Source organism: Peromyscus leucopus, chromosome 14 (genome assembly GCF_004664715.2).
Source record: "Peromyscus leucopus breed LL Stock chromosome 14, UCI_PerLeu_2.1, whole genome shotgun sequence".
NCBI lineage: Eukaryota > Metazoa > Chordata > Mammalia > Rodentia > Cricetidae > Peromyscus > Peromyscus leucopus.
The window spans coordinates 78,114,993-78,139,781 of record NC_051075.1 but is presented as its reverse complement, the minus strand read 5'-3'; the positions used below and the strand labels follow the sequence as shown (position 1 = coordinate 78,139,781).

The 24,789-nt window shown below is 41.5% G+C and overlaps 1 protein-coding gene across 2 annotated transcripts in view; it reads right to left on the bottom strand.

The window, feature by feature from the left end:
• The window catches only part of Rcor1 (REST corepressor 1), an 84,532-nt gene that overhangs the window by 37,909 nt on the left and 21,834 nt on the right, over positions 1 to 24,789 (bottom strand). For both annotated transcript variants that reach the window (XR_003736084.2, XM_028883778.2), the window contains exon 3: positions 3,275 to 3,358. Coding sequence is in view for 1 of the 2 variants with exons in the window: in XM_028883778.2 (XP_028739611.1) it covers positions 3,275 to 3,358 (84 nt within the window). In the remaining variant the exon portion in view is untranslated. The remainder of the gene's footprint in view (positions 1 to 3,274; positions 3,359 to 24,789) is intronic.

Here is a 24,789-nt window from a genome sequence, read left to right as displayed (position 1 = left end):
TCCAGCCTGCTTTTGTTTTTAAATGTACAAACTATATATAGTATATCCATACTTGGTTATGGTAAGAAGTTAGGTGATTATAAATTCAGAGACAAAACAAAGTTTTCAGGTAACACAGGAAAGCCAGGATCTACCTACAGTGAGTTTTAAGCCAGCCTGGGCTACAATGTGAAAACTCTCAAAAGAGAGTGTATGTGCATGCGTGCGCTGGAGGGGGATGGTGTCGTTAAAAGATGATTCAGCAGTTGAGTGCAGTTGCTGCTTTTATAGAACATGTAGGTTCAGTCCCCAACACCTACATGGTGGCTGACAACTGTCTGTAACTCTAGTTTCAGAGGATCTAATACCTTCTTCTGGCCTCAGGTACCAGGCACATATGTAGAACATATATATAACATACATGCAGGCAAACATACATGCATAAAATAAAAATAAAAACTTTTCTTAAAAAGGGATTAAAAGAAAAGTTTACAGGGTGTTTTAACAATGTGGGAAGTTCTCAGGCTCAGGGCAACAGAGACATGCACAGAAACAGCTCCACCATTATTTCCATATAAATGTGCACAGAACTAAGGATATGCTGGGGGTACACTTCAGTGGTACAGGACTTGTTCAGTATACACAATCGTTTGGGATTGATGCTCAGCACCACCAAAAATGGAAGGTGCATGTAGGGATGGAGGGTGGGGTAATGCATGATAACAAGATTTACAGAGGGCTGGAGAGGTAGCTCAGCGATTAAGAGCACTGGCTGCTCTTCCAGAGGTCCTGAGTTCAATTCCCAGCGAACACATGGTGGCTCAAAGCCATCTAGAATGAGATCCGGCGCTCTCTTCTGGCAGACACTGTATACGTAATAATTTTTTTTTTTTTTTTTTTTTTTTGGTAAGGATTTACAGAAACATTAAGCTGTTATTTCTGAGTAAGAAACCTGGATTTTTCTGTTTTTCTTTTGTGTCTTCTAAAGAGTCAACAGTAGGCAACATTGTTACTGTTAGATTAGTTTTTGTTTTGTCTCTCCACCACCTCCCATCCCCAGACAGGGTTTCTCTGTGAAGCCCTGGCTATCCTGAAACTCACTCTGTAGACCAGGCTAGCCTCCAATTCAGAGATCCACCTGCCTATGCTTCCTGAGTGCTGGCTGGGATTAAAGGCATGTGCCACCACCAGCTTAGATTAGTTCTTAAAAGTTCAACTTTTAACTAATATTGAGTAGAGCCTAACAGTAAAACTGAAATTTATCTTAATACCGATGTTTAAAAACTCTCAAGCAGGTGTTATGTGCACACTTGTAGGCCACTACTCAGGAGGCTGATGCAAAATGATCCCTGTGTTAAAGCCAATCTAGGGTACACAGTAAGTTCCAATCTTTGTGGGGTAGAGGGACCTACTAACTTTATATATTCATTGGCTTTCTTGTAGGTCTAGTAAGAATAAAATACCAAAAGTTAAATTCTGATCCCAAAGATTCTAGTATGCAATGCCAAGATACAAGAGATGCTAATTAGGAAGAATGAAGAGGGGAGGCAAAGAAAAGAGGTAAAAGGATACTAACATAATCCTAACCTAGAAGAAGTATTGTGAGTATAAAGAGATCCAGACTCTGGGAACGGGCCAGGAGTGGTGGTGCAGATCGTTGATCTAGCACTCCAGAGGCAGAGGCAAGTGGATCTCTATGAGGCCATAGCGAGTACCAGGACAGCCAGGACTACACAGACAAATCCTGGGGAAGGAGGGGGGTGGTTCAGCTGTTAAAGGCTAGGCCTACAACCCCGCCCCTCCCAAAACAAACAAAACCCATGAAAAAATGGAATAAACAGACAAGAATCTAGGAGCTGATTCAGAGGAGCAGATTTAGAGCCCAGCTGTCCGTGACCTTGGGCTCTTCATTCCTTGTCTCTAAGCTGTGGAAAGCCATCTGCACACGGGATTCAGAGAACTCCCCTTACACCACTGTGGATGGACAGTGAAAGCTGCATGACCAGGGGCAGCATAAGCACGTGCTGGGCTGGCGTAAGGCTCAGAAGCGCTTGCTCTTCCCCATGGCACGGAGACTAGAATGCTCCATGAGGGCAACAGAGTGAAGAGAGAGCTCCAGAGTCAGACCCTCTGAAAGTAAAGCAACTCCACCAATAAAGAAGACAGACTAACTGGGTGCCTAAGAACCTCAAGGAAGCACTTAGTCAGCTGGGCTCAGGAAAACAAAGCTTTACGGATTACAAGGTAGATGTTTTTAGTTCTTTTTTCCCCTGCTCTGAAAGAAACAGCATGTTCAAAATGACATGAATCCATTTTGTAAATCACTGCAAATGCTCAAAGAAAAGGATGAAAAACAAAACATACGAGGCAATATGCAGAAAGCTTTTCTGTAGCATGGCAAAGATCAGAAATGTTAAGGTGGGGGCATGGTGGCACACACCTGTAATTCCAGCAGGTGGATCTGTGAGTTCCGGGCCAGATATGCATAATACCAAAAACTGTGATATGATTTCAGTTAACAAACCCCATAAATGCCATCCATAAATTACAATGAAAATTTCTCAGAAGAAAAATTTGTTTTATTTCTTAGTTATGATGAAAATAAAGACCTTCAAACAGCAAGGAATTATGGTAAGACAGCAGATACAAAATTAGTCTTAAAAGGTAACATAGACGGAAAATACAATTAATATCTTTAACAGAACCTCTTTATCTTCCCCCTCCAAAACAAAGGTCAGTGGTCTCAGGGTATTTGCCAGTAATACTGCTAATACTGCCAGGCTGGAGGTGCAGCTCAGTGGTGGAGTACTGACCTAGGACTGGGAAACCCTGGGTTAAATCTATGCATTCCCAGTTAAGGGGTTACACATTTCATTGTTATCTCCTTCTTTGCTTAAAAAAAAAAAAAAGGTTTTCTGTGCTAGAATGTTTCACCTATTGGTATGTATGTGCACCACAGAAGTCAGAAGGAGTCATTGGATCCCTGGAACCAGGTTCTCTCCAAGTGCTCGGACTGCTTTGCCATCTCTCCAGCCCACTATTTCCTTTCTACTCTGACTCAGTGTCCTTAGCTACATTCCTTACTACCTTACACAGCATTTGGGAATATGTAAAAGATAATGAAATCACAGGCTGGAAATATTTAAATTAAATAAACTCACAGAGATCCGCCTGCCTCTGCCTCTATTTTAAAACTGAGAGAGCAGTAATAGAGAAAGACTTTACGTTACAATGATGCCTTTAAGACTTTGCATTACCTAAGGAAGAGGAGAAATAAAGGAGCTTCAAGACTTACGTTTTGCTTCTGAAAGATTCTGATTAGGTGACCAGACCAACATGCCAAGATTGTCTCGTTCTTGACTGCGCCTTGCCAGTTTGGCTTAGTAGAAAGAAAATAAAAACTGTATTATTATAAGTTAGTAGCTGTAACAAACAGTAAATATCACCACTATTCTGATCTTCTAAGACTTAGAATATGACATCACCACCTACCCTTCACTTTACACCCTTACAATAATAATGAATAACTTTAAAACAGTATCTTAGGAAATTCATAAAGTCCACTAAAATTACTAATATGGAGATGGAACAGAGTCTAAAACAGTGGTTCTCAACCTGTGGGTTGTGACCCTTGGGGGGGGGTTGTTGAATGACCTTTCATGGGGGCCACCTAAGACTACCCTGCATATCCTGCATATGATTCATAACAGTATCAAAATTACAGTTATGAAGTAGCAAGGAAACTAATTTTATGGTTGGGGGTCATCACAACATGAAAGGGTCGCAGCATCAGGAGGGTTGAGAACCACTGGTCTAAAGGATAAAGAGAGAGAAGTGTAACAAATAGAAGTAGAATAGCATGTGCCTTTGAATATGTCTTTTTAGTTTTTATTTGTTGAGACAGAGTCTCAGAATGTATTCCTGGTGGATCTGGAACTTGCTATGTAGACCAGGCTGGTCTTGAATTCACAGAAATATACCTACCTGCCTCTGTCTACCAAGTGTTAAGATTAAAATATGCACCCCCACACCTGGCCCAGAATGCCTTTTAAAATAATTCTAAAGTTTATAAAAATGTTCATTCTCCATAATCCAAAAAAAAAAAAAAAAAAAAAATTAACAGAGATCCAGCCCACTGCCCAAACCTTTTTTTATAAAGACACTGAACCCATTCATGAGTGAAACTCTCATGGCCTCTTAACCTATTGAAAGACCCACCTCCCAATATATTGGCCTTATAGATATTAAGGTGAGTTCTGGAGTAGACAAACATTGAAACAAAAACAATATTATCACCACAGAATGTGTTTAGCAAAAGTTGAGTGTGGTTGTGCATGCCTATGATCCCAACATTTAGGAGGCTGAGGAAGTTCCCAGCCAGTCAGAACTATAGAGCAAGATCCTATCTATGGATGTCTGTCCTTGTTTAGGGTTTTGTTTCCACAGTAGATGAGAACCCGTGGGTTGCTTCCAGGCTAATATGGTTTGCCAAGATTGATACAGCATCACAGACTACTACAACCAAGATTTAACTGTAATTCTTAATTTTCTCAGGATTCAGATTAGATTGCCAGCGCCCCAACCAGCAGGATGTAGTAGGAGAAGCTATGCTTAAATTCCCAAAATATTGTTTATAAATATTTATTTTTATTTAAAGGGGGTTAATTATAAATACAATCTCTTTCTAAAAAAGAAAGGAGGATAGTATAGATATAATAGAATAAAAGGGTAGATTGTTGAATCTACTTTTAAAGAGCAATAATTTGTTTGAAATGTTTTACATTGCTATGGATTTTAGATTATTGATAAAAATTTAAAGTTAATTTTGTTATACTGTATGTATATTTCTACTCTTGCTTAAAGTATTGTGTTTGTACAGCTCATTTGACATTGTCATGTATAATTAAGAAATACAGATTAATAATTAGACATCTATGATAAACTTATAGTCATGTTAAATTTTCTAGATATTCATAGATTTCAATTAGGTAGATAATTTTCAAATACTTCAAAGACCTACAGAATATGGCATTTAAAATGTTTTAAAAGCTTTAAGGCTTTCTGGACAGTGAGACACATCTGCTCCTGGCAGCACCGATTTACTTCAAAGAGATGATGGGCATCGAAGTAACTCCATATGGAGTGTGTTATCCTTATGGCAAAAGTTAGCCATTTGGGCAAGAAACTGTTCTTGTCTGGACTGCTTGACAAAATGTTGTATGGGCTAGACATACAGGACCCATGGAAAAAATGACCACTAAATTTTGCCAAAACAAGGTGAGATGGTCCTTCAGGTTCCTGCTTTGCAGAGGAGACTGCCAGACATTCTACAGGACACAGGGAGAAGCAACTAAAAAACTCGAGGCCTATAGGCTGAAGATGCTTCAACATTGCAGAGGAACTTTGGGTGACAGTCTAGGCAGCCAGATGTCTCTGTCATTCTAGATCTTTGGAAGTTGCTTTACTTAGGTAATATTATAAGGCAAGATATATAAGGTAAGATCCTTCTGGGGTCTTTGATGGAGTTGAAGACTAGATAGTTATAATTTTCATTGGTTATGATAAAAGATAAATTAGATATGAAACTTTAGACTCACAGATATAGGATAGATGATAGAATATTTTCTTTAATTTTGCCAAATACAAATAGGCTAGATATTATAACTATAACTTCTGCTTGATAACTGCTCTATTATTTGTAATTTTACTATGTTAAAGTTAAAACCTCCTTTTTTGATTAGATGGAAAAGGGAAGTGTTGTAGGATGTCTTTCTGTATGCTATAAATGTGTTGTTCCCATTGGCTATAAGTAAGGCTATTTTGGCCTATGGCAAGGCAGCTTAGAGGCAGGGGGGAAATCCAAGACAGAGAGAAGAGAAGAAAGGCAAAGGCAGAAGAGATGCCAGTCGCTGCCAAAGGAGCAGCAAGATGCCAAAATCAGTAATGCCATGACCATGTGGCAACTTATAGATTAATAGAAATGGGTTAAATAATAAAGCTAGCTAGCAAGAAGCCTGCCATAGGTCATACAATTGGTAATTAATATTTTAAGCCTCTGAATGATTATTTTATAAGCAGCTGAGGGACCATGGGGCCAGGCAAAACCAGAGGGCACTTATGGCTGCACTATCAAACAAAAATACCCTCTAACCAACCCTTCGAGGGAGGGAAGGAGGGAGAGAAAGTAAAGGAGAAAGGGTAAGGTTAAAAACCAATAGATAGCGGAGAGGCAAACTGAAGCTCTATGAGTAACTACTATACCATGCTGACTAAAAAGTACAAAATTTGGGCTGGAGAGATATATAAGTACAAATATAAGAACAAAATTTAAAACAATGCCCAAGTCTGGTGATAACATGGAGAAAATGAATCTTTCTTTACTGATGGTGGCAAAATGAAATGCAACTAATACTTTGGAGAGAAAAGTCTAACAGTCTCTCCAAACTGTAACATATCCATACAACAGAATACAACTGAGCAATAAAAAGAAATGAACTAAACACATACGAACATGAATGAACCTCCAAATGCTTAAGCTAAAGAAGAGTCACAAATATAGGAAAGGCGAGGCTTTTAGAGAGAATCCCATGGTGGTGGGCAGGAACTGTTGGTAACAACATGCACTCAAGAGTTCTATTACCACAAGAATTATGGCTTTGTGTGCACGTACATCAACACATTTAGTTCCCATCTGTCTACTGAGAAAGCCTTAAAGGGAGGAAAACTAAGCACATTAACTCCCAGAAGGGACTTCTAAACATGTCTCCAATAAAATTACTACAATATCTTGAAATGTTTTATTTCATGGCTCACAAGTTTGCAAGATGACCCTAGGATGTTTTGTTATATCACCAAGTAAGATTTTTAAAAGAACAATGAATTCTGTCTTCTACTAGCCAAATCTAGAACAATTTGAGCAACAAAAAAGTGGGCATGGTGGTCATGCCTTCAACCCTAGCACTTGAGGGAGGGAGAGAGGGAGGGAGGGAGGGAGGGAGGGAGGGAGGGAGGGAGGGAGGGAGGGAGGGAGGGGCAGGAGGATTTCTCTTGAAGAGTTTGCAACCAGCCTGGTCTACTTAGTGGGTTCCAGGACAGTCAAGGATCCATAGTGAGACCCTGTTTCAAAACAAAACAAAAGCCGAGGTGGTGGTGGCTCACACCTACTATTATACTAGCATTTGGAAGGCTGAGGCATGAGAATGTACCTTGGAAATAAGGACTCTGTAAATGAACAAGAAAATTATATAACTTTTAGAAAAATACACAGGAAAAAAAAAACGTGAATTTGCTTTAAGAAAAGTATCATTAGATACAACAGGACCATAATCTATAGAAGGCAGTCCATTGTCCTTAATCTCAATTTGATGGCTATGTATCAGAACAGAGCAGGAGTCAGAAGGCAAGAGCCTAGTGATTTATTAGAAATCCAATATCCTCAGTTATCTGTGCCAAAATATACTGTGCCACTGTTATGAGCTGGAAAACCACTTTCCCATATTATAGTGTTATTGAGCATTGAACCTAGTACCTTGCACCCACCAGACAAACACTTTACCACTGAACTTGGTCTCACAAGCTGTTATCACACTTTAAGCAATCCTTCTGCTGAGGCATTCCAAGTAGCTAGGTCTACAGGCCTCTCTCTCTACCAACAGGCATGGCTAGGCATAGTTTTTCTTTCTTTCTTTCTCTCTGTCTCTGACTCTCTCTTTTCTTTCTTCCTTTCTCCTCCTCCTCTTCTTCTTCTTTTCTCTCTCTCTCTCTCTCTCTCTCTCTCTCTCTCTCTCTCTCTCTCTCTCCCTCTCTTCCTCCCTCCCTCCCTCTCTCTCTCTCTCTCTCTCTCCCCCCTCCATTTGTTTTTTGAGACAGGCTTTCTCTGTGTAGTCCTGGAACTCTCTCTATAGACCAAGTTGGCCTCGAGCTCAGAGATCTGCCTGTCTTTGCCTCCCAGTGCTGGGACACCCCCTGGCTAGGCATAGTTCTTAAGGTATTGAGGCTATATACTGTCAGCTAGAACACCAGCAACGAGTGACTCAAGTACAGCAGTAAACTGCCAACGCCCCCACCCCCACAGATACACAGCTCATCTAACAGGTACTGTCTAATGCTTGCCATCTGCAAGGCTCATATCTACCCAAAACAGAAGCTCAGAGTACCCCACGCTCAAGACTCCTTCCCTGTCACATCCTGGAGTGCAATACCAAGAAGAGCACCCCAGTTCTAAGAGCTACAGCTTGGCTTTGAGGACACTGGGTCCTCAACTTTTCTGGGATCTATGGAGCATCACTCAGCACCAGAGACCTAGGGCTGTGGACCAAGTGGATGTGGCACTGCCAACAGAGTAGGTGTAGAGCATCTCTGATTCACAGAGCACCTTTCCTGTAGCATGCAAGGGCGGCCCTTCCTTCTGAATGCATGCTCCGGTCCACCTGCAACAGGTAGGCATTTGCTGTCTGTACTGAGCACTCCAATAATACAAATGATACACAGAAACATCCTGAAAGTCTCCTCGCTGGGAGTGGAACTCCTGCTCCTGGGTGACTCCCTGCAGCCACTGCTGCCCTTCCACACTCTAGGAACCTATCTCCCCAACTTAGCAACCAGAAGCTTTGTAACATCTGCTTCATGCCCCAATGTGGACAGGCTATGCAGTCTCTTTTTGTTGTTTTGTTTTTTGACAGGGTCTCTCTATGTAGCCCTGGCTATCCTAGAACTTGCTGTGTAGACAGGGCTGACCTCACCTCCTGAGCAATGGAAGTGCCCTAGATACTCTTCTATGTTAACTGAAGATTAGGAACCATTTTCTTTTTCTTATTCAATTCTCTTCATTTATTTGAACTTATTTTATTTCCCAATGAATACCTAAAATGTTTAAAAAAAACATTTCTTTTTATTTTACATGTGTGTATGTCTGGGAGTTGCAGACATCTGGGAACTGCCCAATGTGGATGCTGGGCCCTCTGGAAAAACAGCACTCTTAACTGCTCCCTGGCTCTACCCAAATAAAGCTTCTGTAAACAGCTGCATGTGCATTTCATTGAGAACATGTGCTAATTCTATTTCCCTGAAGAGTGAGCTTCCTGGGTTAGTCTTTTGGTAATAGTTAATTCTTTATAAAGACTGCCTGCTTATTTTTGAGTGGCTTTATCATAATTCACTTCCCCCACACACACACACCTTGTGGATCAGATGTCAGCTCTGACATACTGCTCCAGCGCCAGGCCTGCCTGCCTGCCTGCCTGCCACCATGCTCCCCTACATGGACTCACCCTCTGAAAGTGTAAGCAAGCTCCCAATTAAATACTTTCTTTTATAAGTTGCCTTTGTCATGCTTTCTCTTCACAGCTACAGAAAAGTTAAGTCAAGATCAAAAGTCTATTCATACAGCATTTTGAGAATGGTAAAATGAGAGACACAGCAGAGACCACTGGTTTCCAGGACAGAGGTGAAGGAGCATTAAGAAAAGCTCAAGAACTCTAGTACTAAGCTGAGACAGGAGATCAACATGAGATTGAGGCCAGCCTGTGCTACATAATGAGTTCAATTATAGAGAAAGAGAGAAGGAGGAAGGGGCAGGAGAAAGGGAAGAAGTTCCTCAGTTCTGCTTTGTGTACAGTCAGGAACTATAAGATGGGAAAAAGAACCTTCCACTGTTTCTAGATACAAACTGAAGCACTAAAGCTGCTAGCTCTAAGGCTGTTGTTTCCCTTTAGCAGATGCCAACTTTTGGAAGAGTCAAAATAAACTCAGACCTGCCTGGACCGAGAAGCACAAAAAAGCACAATTACTAATAGCTGCACCAACAGAGAGAAGGCTCACACTAACGACAGGAAGTATAGTTGTGCAAGTGCTGTCTTAGAACTGACATTGGGTAATGAATGTGCCCTAGCAACTCCTCACCTAGATGCAATGTACACACTGCTAGTCAGACCTACAGAATACTGCAGGTTTTTTGGGTTGGTTTTTGTTTTTGTTTTTGGGGTTTTTTTTAGTTTTTCGGAGACACAGTTTCTCTGTGTAGTTCTGGAGTCTTTCCTGGAACTCACTCTGTAGCCCAAGATTGTGAGTTCGAGGCCAGCCTGGGCTGGAGAGTGAGTTCCAGGAAAGACTCCAAAGCTACACAGAGAAACCTTGTCTCAATAAACAAAAAAGGAAAGAAAAAAAGAAGGAAGGAAGGAAGGAAGGAAGGAAGGAAGGAAGGAAGGAAGGAAGGAAGGAAGGAAGGAAAAGAAAAAAGAAAAAAAAAGCAGGACACCTCCCCACAGCGTCATTTGGTATATGTATAAATGGTGGCAGAAACTGTACACCGTCAAAGCCCTGGCCTAGAGACACTACGACAAGGCTTCACATGAACACTGGTGTGCACTGCTTACTTTTGCGGGATACTGACTATGCCTCTGCTGGCCTTTCCAATCCTCAGCTCAAGCTATCCCCGGGTTCTTCCCTTAGTGAGATGACACAGGTATTGCTTTCAAGCATTAGGTAGACCAGGTTACTATCTACACTCAGATGATGATAAGGAACAGAGTCTATGCTCCATCATATCCACTGAAAGCGGGTCTATAAGAAAATACTGGACTTGGAAGCAGGTGTTGAGAATGATGATTCAACTCCTCCCTTAAGTCTGCCCCACAGATTTCAAATCTGTCAGCCCCCCCCCCCCCCCCGCATCAGATGATTGACTTAAAATAAACCTCTAAGTATCTACATGTATGACATGTGCATACATACTCTACAGCTCTCTCAAGGAAACCTTGACTCATTAGGATAGTAACTATAGAACTTGGTATAGTATAAAATATACAAAAAATTTTAATGTTCATTGACAGGTATGAAATAAACTTGGAATTTAAGGGAATTAAAAACAAAAATTATCTCTACACCAGTTTCATTACAAAATGCAAGTTAAAAGAAGTATATGCTATTATAACAAATATTATTTATAAGTATCAAAGTAAAATTGGCCCTTCCCAGAGTATTAAAATGGGGTCTCTAAAAGTTTAGCAAATAAAAAGTTTTCTGAACATACAATAACCAGACATCAATTGAAATTCAAACACGTAATGAACTGGAGGTGTTTCTGGTCTAGCAAGCAGTCTTGGTTTGAACTCTCACCCTGTGTATACTGAGCTGTGCCTATCATCACACCACCCAATCAATGCCCGCAAACACTGCCTCAATTACCTCCACTCAGATTAAAAACTACTGTATGTGCCGGGCGTTGGTGGCGCACGCCTTTAATCCCAGCACTCGGGAGGCAGAGCCAGGCGGATCTCTGTGAGTTCGAGGCCAGCCTGGGCTACCAAGTGAGCTCCAGGAAAGGCGCAAAGCTACACAGAGAAACCCTGTCTCGAGAAAAAAAAAAAAAAAAAAAGCAAACAAAAAAAAACTACTGTATGTATAAACTGCAGCATTTTTACTGTACATACAAAGTTTTCTACTATTACAGAACCATAATGGTTTAATTACATAAAACAAAGACTATAATTATTTTCCTACTATCATCCCTCACAATTATTAAAATTAATAATTAGTAGATATTTATCTAAAAAATAGTCCATGCATTGTTATTTTGTGTATAGGTATTTTGCCTACATAGAGGTCTGTGCACTACACTCATTCAGTGCTTACAAAGGACAAAGACAGTGCTGGATCCCCTGGGAATAGAATTGCAGATGGCTGTGAGCTGCTATACGGGTGCTGGGAATCAAACTCAGGTCCTATGAAAGAGCAGCCGGTGCTCTTAACCTCTGAGTTTATCCAGCCCCACATTATTATGGCTTTAGATTGAATTTTGATAATGTGTGATTTTTTTTTTTTTTTTTTTTTTTTTTTGGTTTTTCGAGACAGGGTTTCTCTGTGTAGCTTTGCGCCTTTTCCTGGAGCTCACTTGGTAGCCCAGGCTGGCCTCGAACTCACAGAGATCCGCCTGGCTCTGCCTCCCGAGTGCTGGGATTAAAGGCGATAATGTGTGATTTTAAAAACTCCTGTTTAACAGGCTGTGAAGATGGTTCAGCAGACAGAGTGCTTGTTGTACAAGTGTGAGAGCTGCAGTGTGGATCCCCAGAGCCTATATGAAAGAGTGACAGCCACTTGTAATCCCTGGAGCAAGCTGACTAGCCAGACTAGCCATCAAGCTTTAAACTCAGAGAACATACCTCAGTTTTGGTGAAGAATAATCAAGGAAGATACCTGATGTTGACTTCAAGTCTCCACATGAACATGTGCACATGTGTACATGGACACACATGCATACATACACACATTCACAACATATGCACACACAAAGTAAAACTGGGCTGGAGAAATGGCTCAGCAGTTAAAAGCACATACTGCTCTTGCATGGACCCCAGTTCAGTTTCCAGCAGCTACATTGGGTGGCTCACAACTGCCTGTGACTTCAGCTCTAGAGTATCCAACACCCTCTTCTGGCCTCCCCAGGCAAGTGTGCTCACATGAACATACCCACACAGACACATAACCAAAACTAAACCTTCAAAAAAGAAAAAAAAAATCTTGAATGTATGATTTAATATTTCCCAATAACAGAGTGTTCAATTTAAAAATCATTTAGCCCTATAATATCCTTCTAGCATATTTCCTGATTATGATTTGAAACCATGAATTAGCTGTCCTTCCACGGGGCCATATTTTGTTAACATTTACAGAAGAGAACATCAACTTCCATTTTATATTCCCAGTAACATTGGTTCCTAATTCTCTCCATCTTAGCCAATACCTGTTATTGTCTGACTTTTGGCTCAAGTCAATAGGATGTAGTCTCTCAATGGGATTTCCCTGATGAAGACTAAATAGCAGATACATTTGCTGACAATTTGTGAACATCTTTCCTGGACAAATATCTAATTCAAATCTTTTTCCATTTCCATATTTATAGCTTTAAGTTATTATTTATTATTGTTATGTATGCACATGTTGGTGGGGTCAGAGGACAACTCTGGAGTCAGTTCTCTCCTTCCGCCTTTAACGAGTGTGCTTCAACTCTGGTCCTCAGACTTGCCTGGCAAGCACCTTCACCTCCTGAGTCATCTCACTAGCCTTTGTCCATTTTCAAATTGGGTTATTTGTCTGGAGTACTGGGAATATAAAGTGAACTGATTCCTCAAAACATTGGAATCACTCTATATAGCCACCCAAAAACCTGTACATAAATAGTCATAGCACCATTCATTATAAATAATAGGCAAGAAGCAAAAATGATCCCAAGTGCCCATTAACCAAATGAAAACACAAAATGCAGTATATCCATAAGATGGTTTATACTGTCATAAAAAAGTACAAGGTACTATGCAAAATTAAAGCACTAAGTTACAAAACAAAAACCTGATATTATATGAAGAGGTGATCATAAAGACATACTAGGGCTAGAGGAAAACTTGTTGCTCTTGGAGATGACTTGAGTTTGATTTCCCGCTCCAATATGGCAGCTCCCAACTGTCTGTAACTCCAGTCCCAGGAAATCCAACACTCTCTTCTGACCTCTAAAGGCACCAGGCACACACATGGTGCAAATACACAGACAAAATAATCATACACATGAAATAATAAATATATTTTTAAAAAGCCATAATAGACTAGTGGTTGCAAGAGGCTGTGGGAGAAATGGGAGATCACTGTTGTTGTTTTTTTTTTTGGGGGGGGGGTTGTTGTTGTTGTTTGTTTTTTCGAGACATGGTTTCTCTGTGTAGCTTTGTGCCTTTCCTTGAACTCCCTTTGTAGACCAGGTTGGCCTCAAACTCTCAGAGATTCACCTGCCTCTGCCTCCCGAGTGCTGGGATTAAAGGTGTGCACTACCACCGCCCGATGAGATCACTGTTGTTAAGTCCAGAATTTTTTGTTTGTTTGTTTTGGTTTGTTTTTCAAGACAGGGTTTCTGTGTAACAGCCCTGGCTGTCCTGGAACTCATTCTGTAGACTAGGTTGGCCTTGAACTCACAGAGATCCACCTGCCTCTGGCTCCACAGTGCTGAGATTAAAGGGGTATGCCAACACACCCAGCCAAGGAATTCTTTACAAATGGTAGGCATATTCTGAATGTTTTACCCACTGGCAAACAGGTGCATGATCTGTGAATACAATCAAGATCACTGGATCCCACATTTAGATAATAAATAAATTGTGTGTTTAGTGAATTATATCAATAAAGCTGTTATTTTTAAAATTTTATTATTGGTGTATATGTGCCTATGTGTGTGCATGTACACAAAACGTGGATATCGATGGAGGCCAAAAGAAGGCCAATAGATCTCCTGGAGCTAGAGTTACAGGCAATTGTGAATTGGCCAAAATAGGAGTATGTGTAAGAGCTGTATGCACTTTAAACCACTGAACCTTATCTCCAGCCACAAAGCTGTTTTATTGTTGTTTGTTAGTTTGACTGGTTGTCTGTTTGGGTTGTTGTTTTTGAGACAGTCTCACTGTGAACTCTGGTAAGCCTCGCAGAGATCTGCCTGTCTTTGCCTCCCAAGTGGCACAGCCACACCTAGAAAAACCTACAGGTGTGTGTGTGTGTGTGTGTGTGTGTGTGTGTGTGTGTGTGTGTGTGTGTGTGTTTCAGACAGGGTCTCTCTGTAGCCCTGGCCTCCCAAGGGGCACAGCCACACCTAGAAAAACCTAAAGGTGTGTGTGTGTGTGTGTGTGTGTGTGTGTGTGTGTGTGTGTGTTTCAGACAGGGTCTCTCTGTAGCCCTGGCTGTCCTGAAACTATGTAGACCAGGCTGGCCTTGAACTCACAAGAGATCTCCCTGCCTCTGTTTCCATAATGTTAAGATTAAAGGTATGTTTATACCTGGCTAAAGATGTTACTTTAAAAAAAAAAAAAAATGCCAGGGGGTGATGGCACACACCTTTGATCCCAGCACCCGACAGGTGGATTTCTAAGTTAGAGGCCAGCCTGGTCTACAGAGTGAGTTCTAGGACAGCCAGGGCTATACAGAGTAACCCTGTCTAGTGACTGAGCAAGGCCAGTCACGGTTACACATTACCTCCGTGAAGGCTACGTTAGAAGACCCTGCCTCAAAAACAAAAGAACAAAAAGTACTCAGAAAAGAAAAAGAAAAAGAGTATTGGGGGGGGGGGTAGAGGGGTAGGAAAACTGAAGACACGAGATACTGTAACACAGTTATTTTAAAAGTATAAAATTTGATTTAAAAAATACAAAAAGTCAATAAATTCCCAGGACAAGAAGTGGGCTAATGGACTGGGACAAAGAAGTACAATTTGTAACTCAGCTGTGCATGCTTCTCCATTGTTTGGGTTTTCATCTTAAGGTGCACGCAGAGGCTGGAGAGATGGCTCAGTGGTGCATGTTTAGTTACACCTCATGAATAATACCAATTATTTTTCTGCCTCCACTGTTAAATTCCAGTCCTTCGCCATGGGCATCTCTAGTATCTGCCACATTACAGGTGTTTCATAAATGTTGAGCTAATAAAGAGCACAGGTAGCTAACCACTGAAAAGTTCTAGGAAGGGGACAGTACCTGTTTCCCTCCCTTCACCACAGCAGTCTACCACACTGACGAGTCTGGGAACTAAGTGGGAGAAGCAGAACCCTTACAACTTGGGGCCCGGGAAATGCAACCCCTCACTCCCTGATGGTGCTTTTCCTCCTAAGAGTTTTATGCAGCCAACTCCTGGTCTGCTATCCACACTGGAAACTGAGCTGACAGACTCAGGTTTTCTTCTAACTAAAATGATCTTCCTATACAAACCAAGGGAAACAAAAAGCAAGGAAATCTGGGGCAAGGGGCAATAAAACAGAAAATAAGGATGGATACAGAGGAAATAAAGGCACAGTTGACTGTGGTAGTATTCTAATTGTACTGAAATGTGATTTTGAGTGTATGTTAATAAATAAAGTTGCCCGGGGATCAGAGCTATTAGAGCCATAGAAAGAGCATGGCTGTGGTGGCACACGCCTTTAATCCCATAGATCTCTGTGTGTTCAGGGATACAGCCAGCATTGGAGACACACGCCTTTAAGACCTAGAGGGTTGTACATACAGACAGTGACGAGGCAGTCACATGTTTGGGTTTACAACCAATGAGTAGGCAGAATGACTTTGAACCTATGGACACACAAGGAAATAGCTCTTTTTTCGAGAAGCTGGGACACAGAGGAGGAAGGGTGAGATTTTAGCTCTGAGCTCTGACCTCTTGGCTTTCTCTTTTACATTGTTTCTGTGTTTCTTATTTAATAAGACGGTTGGTTACATCTACAGTTGGCCCCACCAAAAATTTAATAAATAAATTAAGTGCATGGAGTGTGGTAGCTCAGATCTGTAATCAGAGCAGCATTAAGCTAAGGCAGGGAAGTTTTTAAAGTCAGTAGGGCTGCAGGTGCAACTGTTTATTTTAGGGGGGAAAGGGTAAGTTAGGATATAGCAGAGTTGGTAGAGCACTTGCTAACATGCATGAAACCCTGCGTTCAATCCCCAGTATGGCATAAATTGCAATAAATGGCAATAATCTCAGTTCTCAGGATGGAGGATCAGAAGTTAAAGGTCATCCTTAGCTATACAGCAAGTTCAAGGCCAGCCTGCGCTGCATGAAACCCTAGCTCCGCCCCCCAAATAAATTAAATTTAAATTGACTTTTGATTGCTTTTGTTCTACTCCTGGATTAGACACGTTTTCTCCAGGGTATTTCTTTTGAACCTGGTAGCAATTATTCTTCCTATACCACATTTACACTTGAGATTCTCCAACCATTTCTGTTAATAGCTTTGGAATATTTAACTGCACGGCACAATGCCATATAATTCAACAGTCACTTAATAGTGGCTCCAACTCAATGTGTTTAAACTGAACTTTCCTTCAGCATGACCATCACCACTGCCACCACCATTCTTTCTTTTTATCTCAAAAAACAGATACTGTCACTTACATAGTCACTGTGGACTACACAGTTATTCATCAAATGTTGCTGATAACGCAATAAACTGGAATGAACTCAAATGTCCAACAAGAGACTCAGTCTGAAGGAACCGTTCAGTGGATACTACATGCACCAGACTGGTGTCGGGACAGGTGCACTTAACCTGTAAGGAAACAACACATAAAGCAAATCTAAGCAAAGAACAAAGCAGGACTTGTACATGCAGTCATCCTTAGCAATAATAGCTAATGTCCAGCTTGAAGTAGGTTTCCATACATGACAGTTATAAAAACAGGTCAGGTTTGCAGGAAGAGAGCTGAGGTGAAATTACCCTTCAGACGAGCTTTACTAGGAAAACTGCAGCATCACCACCTGAAGTGGGAGAGCAAGCCTCATGCAAGTCCAAGTAGCAGCTTCATTAGGAGAGGCACCCGTCATGGACAATGTGACGGGGATCCTGAAGGGAGAGACAGGCTCTTCAATTTCAGACTATAGGAGAGCACAAGCAATCCTGTAATGTTCCAGGGTGTAAAAGGAGAGGCAGACCCTTCAGTGTTATCAGTTCCAGTTAGAGCAAAGAAACAAAGGTGGAGAGGTTAATAGTGTGACCCAGTCTATGTGCTAGGTCAGGAAGGCACTGATGAAGTCGGGCTGTAAAGCAACACCATCCTGGGCCTGGCAGTACAGAGAGCAGGCCTTACCTGCACCTGTAAGGTCAGCTCACTATAGAAGTATACACAGGGAGACAGGGCCTGGTTTTCAGGGAGAGAACAGCAGCAGGACCTGTGGTCTAACATGGATACTTACTAACATGCCAGCTGTCTCCTCCAGGCTCACCTATAGATGACCCTGCTTGATGCCTGTCACTGAATGTCCCCTCGGATAACAGTGTGCCTGCTTCGAAATATGCTTCTCCCAAAACACATTTTTATTATTTTATGCGCATGGGTGTTTTGCCTACTTGTTTGTATATGTGCACCACTGCGTGTCTGGTGACTGAGAAGGCCAGAAAGGACATCAGATTCCCTAAAAGTGGAGTTACAGGCAGTTGTGAGCCACCATGTGGTTGCCGGAAGTAGAACCCACGCTTCTGGAAAAGCACCCAGAACACTTAGTAAATTATGTTACTGAATTCTTTTATCTCATTTTTTGAGTCTAGGGTCTGACTACTATGAAGCTCAAGCTGGCCTATACCATGAAATCCTAATGCTTCCAATTCCTAGTACTGGGTTACAGGCTACACTGGCTTAAATGTTTCCTCTTCCTAATGAGAAACTATTTTCTTTCCTCTGAGTCTTAAATTGTTAGGGAATGACACAATATGAAAGAGCAAAGAGTGGAATGGCCTATTATAGGGTATCACTGTGTATCAGACCTTTACAGCCCTGCATCATAACAAATGACTTTTCTGTAACTAATCCACATTTGTGAACACTCTATTAGATTCCCCCTGCTCCCCAAACTCTATACTGCTTTATCCTTTTCAGGGATGGGGAGGCAGAAGGGACAATAGCCATTGAACCCAAAGCCTGGCACCTGTTAACACTGAGCTACAATCCAGCCCTCTATCTTAAAATAAAAAGGGAAACTAGCCAGGCAGTGATGGCGCACGCCTTTAATCCCAGCACTCGGGAGGCAGAAGTAGGCAGATCTCTGTGAGTCCAGACTGGACTACAGAGGGAGTTCCAGGAAAGGCGCAAAGCTACACAGAGAAACCCAGTCTCGAAAAACCAAAAAAAAAAAAAAAACCCCAAAAACTAAGGAAATGCGAAGATATGTTTTTAAGCCGGGCGGTGGTGGCACACGCCTTTAATCCCAGCACTCGGGAGGCAGAGGCAGGCGGATCTCTGTGAGTTCGAGGCCAACCTGGTCTACAAAGGGAGTTCCAGGAAAGGCGCAAAGCTACACAGAGAAACCTTGTCTTGAAAAACAAAAAACAAAAAAAAAAAAAAAAAAAAAAAAAAAAATCTATTCCTGATATTAGACTTGAAGACTTGAAGAAAGAAGAATGAAATGGCCTGTGGGCTGTTTTTGTGGTTTGTTTGTTTGTTTGTTTGTTTTTTGAGACAATGGCACTTGCCACCAAGATTGACAACCTGAGATCAATGCTCATGACTAACTTGGTAGAAAGAAAAACCTGACTCTATAAGAATAAGAAGTCACCTAAAAGGCTCCAACCAAAGGCGAATGCACATGCAAAATCCTGTATCTGCCACATGCCCAACATCCACCACTCAACACAGACCATCCTGCAAAGCTATCTTCAGAAACTGTTCTCATAAATGTCTACTGTTTGGGGGTTTACAGTCAAACAAAATTATAAAACAAAGCAAAATGCATTAGTGTAATGGCACACACCTGCAATCCCAGTTCTAGAAAATCTGAGGCACGAGGATTTTTAATTCAAGACAAGCTTGTGCTACAAAGAAGACCATCTCTCTCACACACACATGCATATAGCACTTGTAATGGAGGCAGGAGAATTACAAACTCAAGGTCAGTCAGAAGACCTTATCTCAAACAAACAAAAGAGGGGCAGGATTAAGGTTGACAGACTCCTGGTCTAGCATTTGAAAGGCCTTGAGTTACCTCCTAGCCTATGGAACAAAACAAAAAACTACAACGGCAGAGATGTCATGAGAAAGGGGTGTGTATGGGGCGGGGTGGGGGGGAGATATTGAGAGGCAAAACTGCCCATAGGAAACATACTGAGAAGAAGGAATGCCAGGGAGTTTCACAAGAAAAAAATGCTCCAGAACCATTCTGCACCTGCCACAGCAGCCCAGACATTCCCATACCTGAACAGGAGCCTCAGGAAGTCAGCACATCAGGTAAAAATGGCTGCTTCCAGCTACAGGAAACAGAGGCTGGGAATGAAGAAAAAGATATTCGTACCATGCAAACCATTTAGCATCTTTTGAATTTGTACCATATGCCTGCACTGCCTACCCGTAGCCAGAAGTCTCTGGTCCTGCCTGGCCCCATGGAGAGGAGGAACCTCTCCCACCCCTGTCCTGCAACCACTTGGTCCCAAGTAGACACTTACAAACTGTGTGGCCTATGGGTCAGGCTTCCTGCTAGCTCTTAGAACTTAACCCATTCCTATTCATCTACATGTTGCCACCGTGCGTTACCACCCTGCAGGCATCTTGCTGCTCCTTGAGCAGCAGGCTGGCGTCTCCCCCCACTCTCCTCTCTCCTCTCTCCTCTCTCACTGTCTCTCTTGGATTATCCCACTGGCTCCATCCTGCCCTGCCATTGGCCAATGCAGCTTTATTTATTAGCCAATGGGAGCAATACAATCACTGCATACAGAAAGACAACACATAGCACTTCTTTTCTGTCTAATCAAAAAGGAAGGTTTTATCTTTAACATAGTAAAATTACATAATAGAACAGTTATCAAAAATTACAGTTACAATATCTAGTCTATTTGTATTTGGCAAATTTAAAGAAAATATTCTAGGGGGTTGGGGATTTAGCTCAGTGGTAGAGCACTTGCCTAGCAAGCGCAAGGCCCTGGGTTTGGTCCTCAGTTCTGGGGGGAAAAAAATTCTATCTTCTCTTCTGTATTTGTGAGTCTAAAGTTTAATATCTACTTTATCTTTTATCATAACCAGTGAAAATTATCACTACCTAGTCTTCAACTACAAAGACCCCAGAAGGATATAATATTACCTGAGTAAACAGGAAGTGTACTGCAAGCAACTTTCATAATTCTAGAAATGACAAAGACATCTGGCTGCCTGAACAGTCACCCAAAGTTTCTTATCACTGTTGGAGCATCCATCTTCAGCCTATAAGCCTAGAGTCTCTCAGCTGCTTCTCCCTGTGTCCTGTAGAATGGCTGGCAGTCTTCTCTGCAAAGCAGGAACCTAAAGGACCATTCTGCCTTGTTTTGTCAAAACTCAGTGGTCATTTTCCTATGGGTCCTGTATGTCCCATTTATACAACATATTATCAAGCAATCCAGGCAGAAGCAGTTTCTTGCCCAAATGGCTACTTTTGCCATAAAGAAAACAAACTACATATAGAGTTTCTTCAAGTAATTGCTGCTGCCAGGAGCACACATGTCTCATTGTCCAGGAAAGTCTAAGTTTTTAAAACATTTTATGTTTTATGTAAGGTTCTTTTGTTAAATATACAAATAAGTGTGCCGAGCATGGTGGCATACACCTTCAACCCCAGCACTGGGGAGGCAGAGGCAGGTGGATCTCTGTGAGTTCAGGTTACTGAACAACAACAAAGTTCAGGTTACTCAGTCTACAGACTGAGTTCCAGGATAGCCAGGGCTTGTTACACAAAAACCCTGTCTAAAAAAAAAAAAAAAAACAAAAAAGAGAGAGAGCTACTCAAAGAGAGGCTTGAGTCACAGACATATAAATTCAAAGCTAATAAATGAAAACATATCAACCATTATTGTAAAACCAGCCTAAATTTACCCTACAATTAACATATATCCCCACCCCCACAAAAACTGACTTAACACAGGGCACACAGCAGAATCACGAACCCTGCTTTCTTAGAGAGTATCACCTGCTGGACAAGAAAGGCTAAACCCGCCGGGCAGTGGTGGTGCACGCCTTTAATCCCAGCACTTGGGAGGCAGAGGCAGGCGGATCTCTGTGAGTTTGAGGCCAGCCTGGGCTACCAAGTGAGTTCAAAGCTAAACAGAGAAACCCTGTCTCGAAGAAAAAAAAAAAAAAAAAAAAAAAAAAAGGCTAAACCCTATACAAGTTACTTAACATCTCTCAGCCTTGCTTTTTAAGTTGTGTGTACATGCATGTGCCTGGATGTGTGTGCATGTGTGTACACACGTGTGTGTACATGTGTGTGCACATGTAGATGTGTGGGCAGGTGTCTGAAGTGGCCAGAAACATCAGACCTCCTGGAGCTAGAGTTACAAGTGGCTGTGAAATGCTTGGTGTGAATACTGGGAATCAAACTTGAGTCCTCTGGTACTGTACTACTGAGCTATCTCTTAGTTTTCTTATCAGTGAAATGTAGTTGATAGTAAATGCTCCTAAAATCATCCTTTAAAGCAATTACAGTGGCTAATACAAAGAACTGCACAAATAGTATCTATTAAATAACTAATCAAATGATTCTAAGATTGTAACTGGATGAGATGGGAAGTGTGACAGCCTCTGGAAAAAGGAATTACTTACTGTACATGGACAACATAGCTAGAAGCCAATTACAATTCATATATGCCTTTTAAAAAAAGTAAGGCCAGGTAGTGGTGGCGCTCACCTTTAATCCCAGCACTGGGGGAGGGGGGGCAAAGTCAGGCAGATCTCTGTGAGTTCCAGGCCAGCCTGGTCTACAGAGTGAAATCCAGGACAGGCACCAAAGCTACACAGAAAACCTTGTCTTGAAAAAAACAAAAAAAAAAAAAAAACAAAAAAAAGAAAGAAAGAAAAGTCATCTTTCTATCAATGATGTTACTGCCTACTCAAAAATTTAATTGAAAAGAGTTAACCAAAGAGGTAGCCATCTTAACATCCATAAGACCTCCCCTGATAGTTGTTCAAATCTGAGGCAGAAGATCTAGGGGAAAAGACCACTTTGAGATCTGATTTACACACTGGGACAAGCCAAGTGTCACATTAACTCTACATACTCCAGAACTTTATGTCTAAGGGACTAGGTTTCCAGATATTTCCCTTCATTTTAAACATCCAATCAAATAAAAACAAGACTAGCCATTTCTACCACAAAAGATTTATGTAATTTTGGAGTTATAATTTTAAACTGCCCTGTTTTCCTTTCCCTACTAAAAGTAAATACCAAATGCTTTGCCCTTTCTATCATTCATTCATTCATTCATCTGCAGTACTGAGAACCAAATCCATACCCTTCATGCTAGGCAAGCTCTCTACCAGAGTTAAACCTCAGCCCTTTAAATATTTTTTAATGAGAACATTTGAATATATTGTGAGCTACATCTGCCTAGCAACAAGTTATAAACTTATGTTATCCTACTCATGTTCCCATGGATACAGTCATGAAAGTGCAGTGGCAGCTGTAGGAATCAAGAAAAGAATCCCAAGAGAATCATATCCCCAACTTGAGTAGAAGGCAATGCTCTAAAGGTAAAAATACTGTCCAGTACATTCCCATTAGAAGCCACCTCTCCCCGCCCCACAAATCCTAAAAAGCCTTTCATTATGACCTCCTTTCCTAAACCTGCTGCCTGTCCACAGCTTCAGCAGTGACTTCTGTGCCTCAACTGACAATGGCTTTTCGCATGCTCTACTACCAGAATTGGTGCACAGATCTCTTGGTATTTATGATGTAGCAAATTTGTCAAAATGACTTGAAAACAAGGTAGAAACCACTTTAGGCTGCCCTGTGACCCACACTGGCCTCAAACCTGTAACCCCCTTGCATTCACCTTTGTTATGTGTTGGTCATCATACTTAAGCTAAATAACTTTTTCATAAGTGCTATGGGATGTTCTGTATGTCCTGTGGGAGCCCATTCTCGGGTTCCTCGTGGCTTTACCCAGCAGGTCCACATAGAGGATGATTAGGACCACGGGCCTGAGTGCAGGTGTCTGAGATGGTCTGCACTTGGCTGTGCTGGGGGATGGTCTGTATGTCAAATTGCTCTGATTGGTCAATAAATAAAACCTGATTGGCCGTGGCTAGGCAGGAAATATAGGCGGGACTAACAGAGAGGAGAAATAAAAGAACAAGAAGGCAAAAGGACTCACTACCTGCCAGCTGCCCACCGGACCAGCAGCATATGAAAATGCCAGTAAGCCACAAGCTGTGTGGCAGGGTATAGATTTGTGGAAATGGACTAATTTAAGCTATAAGGACAGTTAGCAAGAAGCCTGCCACGGCCATACAGTTTGAAAAGTCTCTGTGTTTACTTGGTTGGGTCTGAGCAGCTGTGGGACTTGCGGGTGACAAAGATTTGTCCTGACTGGGCAAGGCAGGAAAACTCTAGCTACACATAAGCTGTAAAAATACTAATCACAAAAAGAAATTATTGATGAGCAAAACGTTTTTTAAAAAAATCATATTATGCCAGGTGGTGGTGGCATACGCCTTTAATCCCAGCACTCGGGAGGCAGAGACAGGCGGATCTCTGTGAGTTCGAGGCCAGCCTGGGCTACCAAGTGAGTTCCAGGAAAGGCGCAAAGCTACATAGAGAAACCCTGTCTTGAAAAACAAAAAAAAAAAAAAAAAAAAAAAGATATTTTATTTGTGGTGGGGGGAGTCTATATGTTTCTGTCTCTGTCTGTACATGTACACAGCCTGTTCTACAGAGGACTCCAAGTTCCAGGACAGCCAGGGCCACACAGAGAAACCCTGTCTTGAAAAACTCTGTGTGTGTGTGTGTGTGTGTGTGTGTGTGTGTGTGTACACAAAACGTTTAGTATGTTTGATATTTCATGGACTGTTATTCAGCTTAAACATTTTTGAAAACGTTACACAAAAACACTATTAATGTCATGAAAGTAATAATAGTGAACTTAGTTGTCAGGCACAGGCCTATGCAGTTTATGTATATTAATTCATTTATTGATAAATACAATTAATTCATTGTATTTAATATAATTTTAGAAAACATATTAATGGCAAAGCATTGGTTTTTGAAATTTTGTGAGGTTTATTTTGATCCACATCCATTGAGAATTTCTACAAAAGATGAACATTGAGCATTTTGCACAGGAAGTTCATGGGACACAGGTGTGGTGGCACATGCACTTGGCTGGTGGACGAGCTTCAGGCTGGCCTGGTGTACACAGCAAGTTCCATTACAGCTTAAACAGGTTAAAGCCTGTTCAAATGTCCCTAGTTCCTTCATGATTCAAAATTGGAGACATATTTGTTGTATCTAGAAGTTGGTACATAATCAAACACTTGAAAAGTTCTAAAGCTAGGCATAGACCCAGGAATA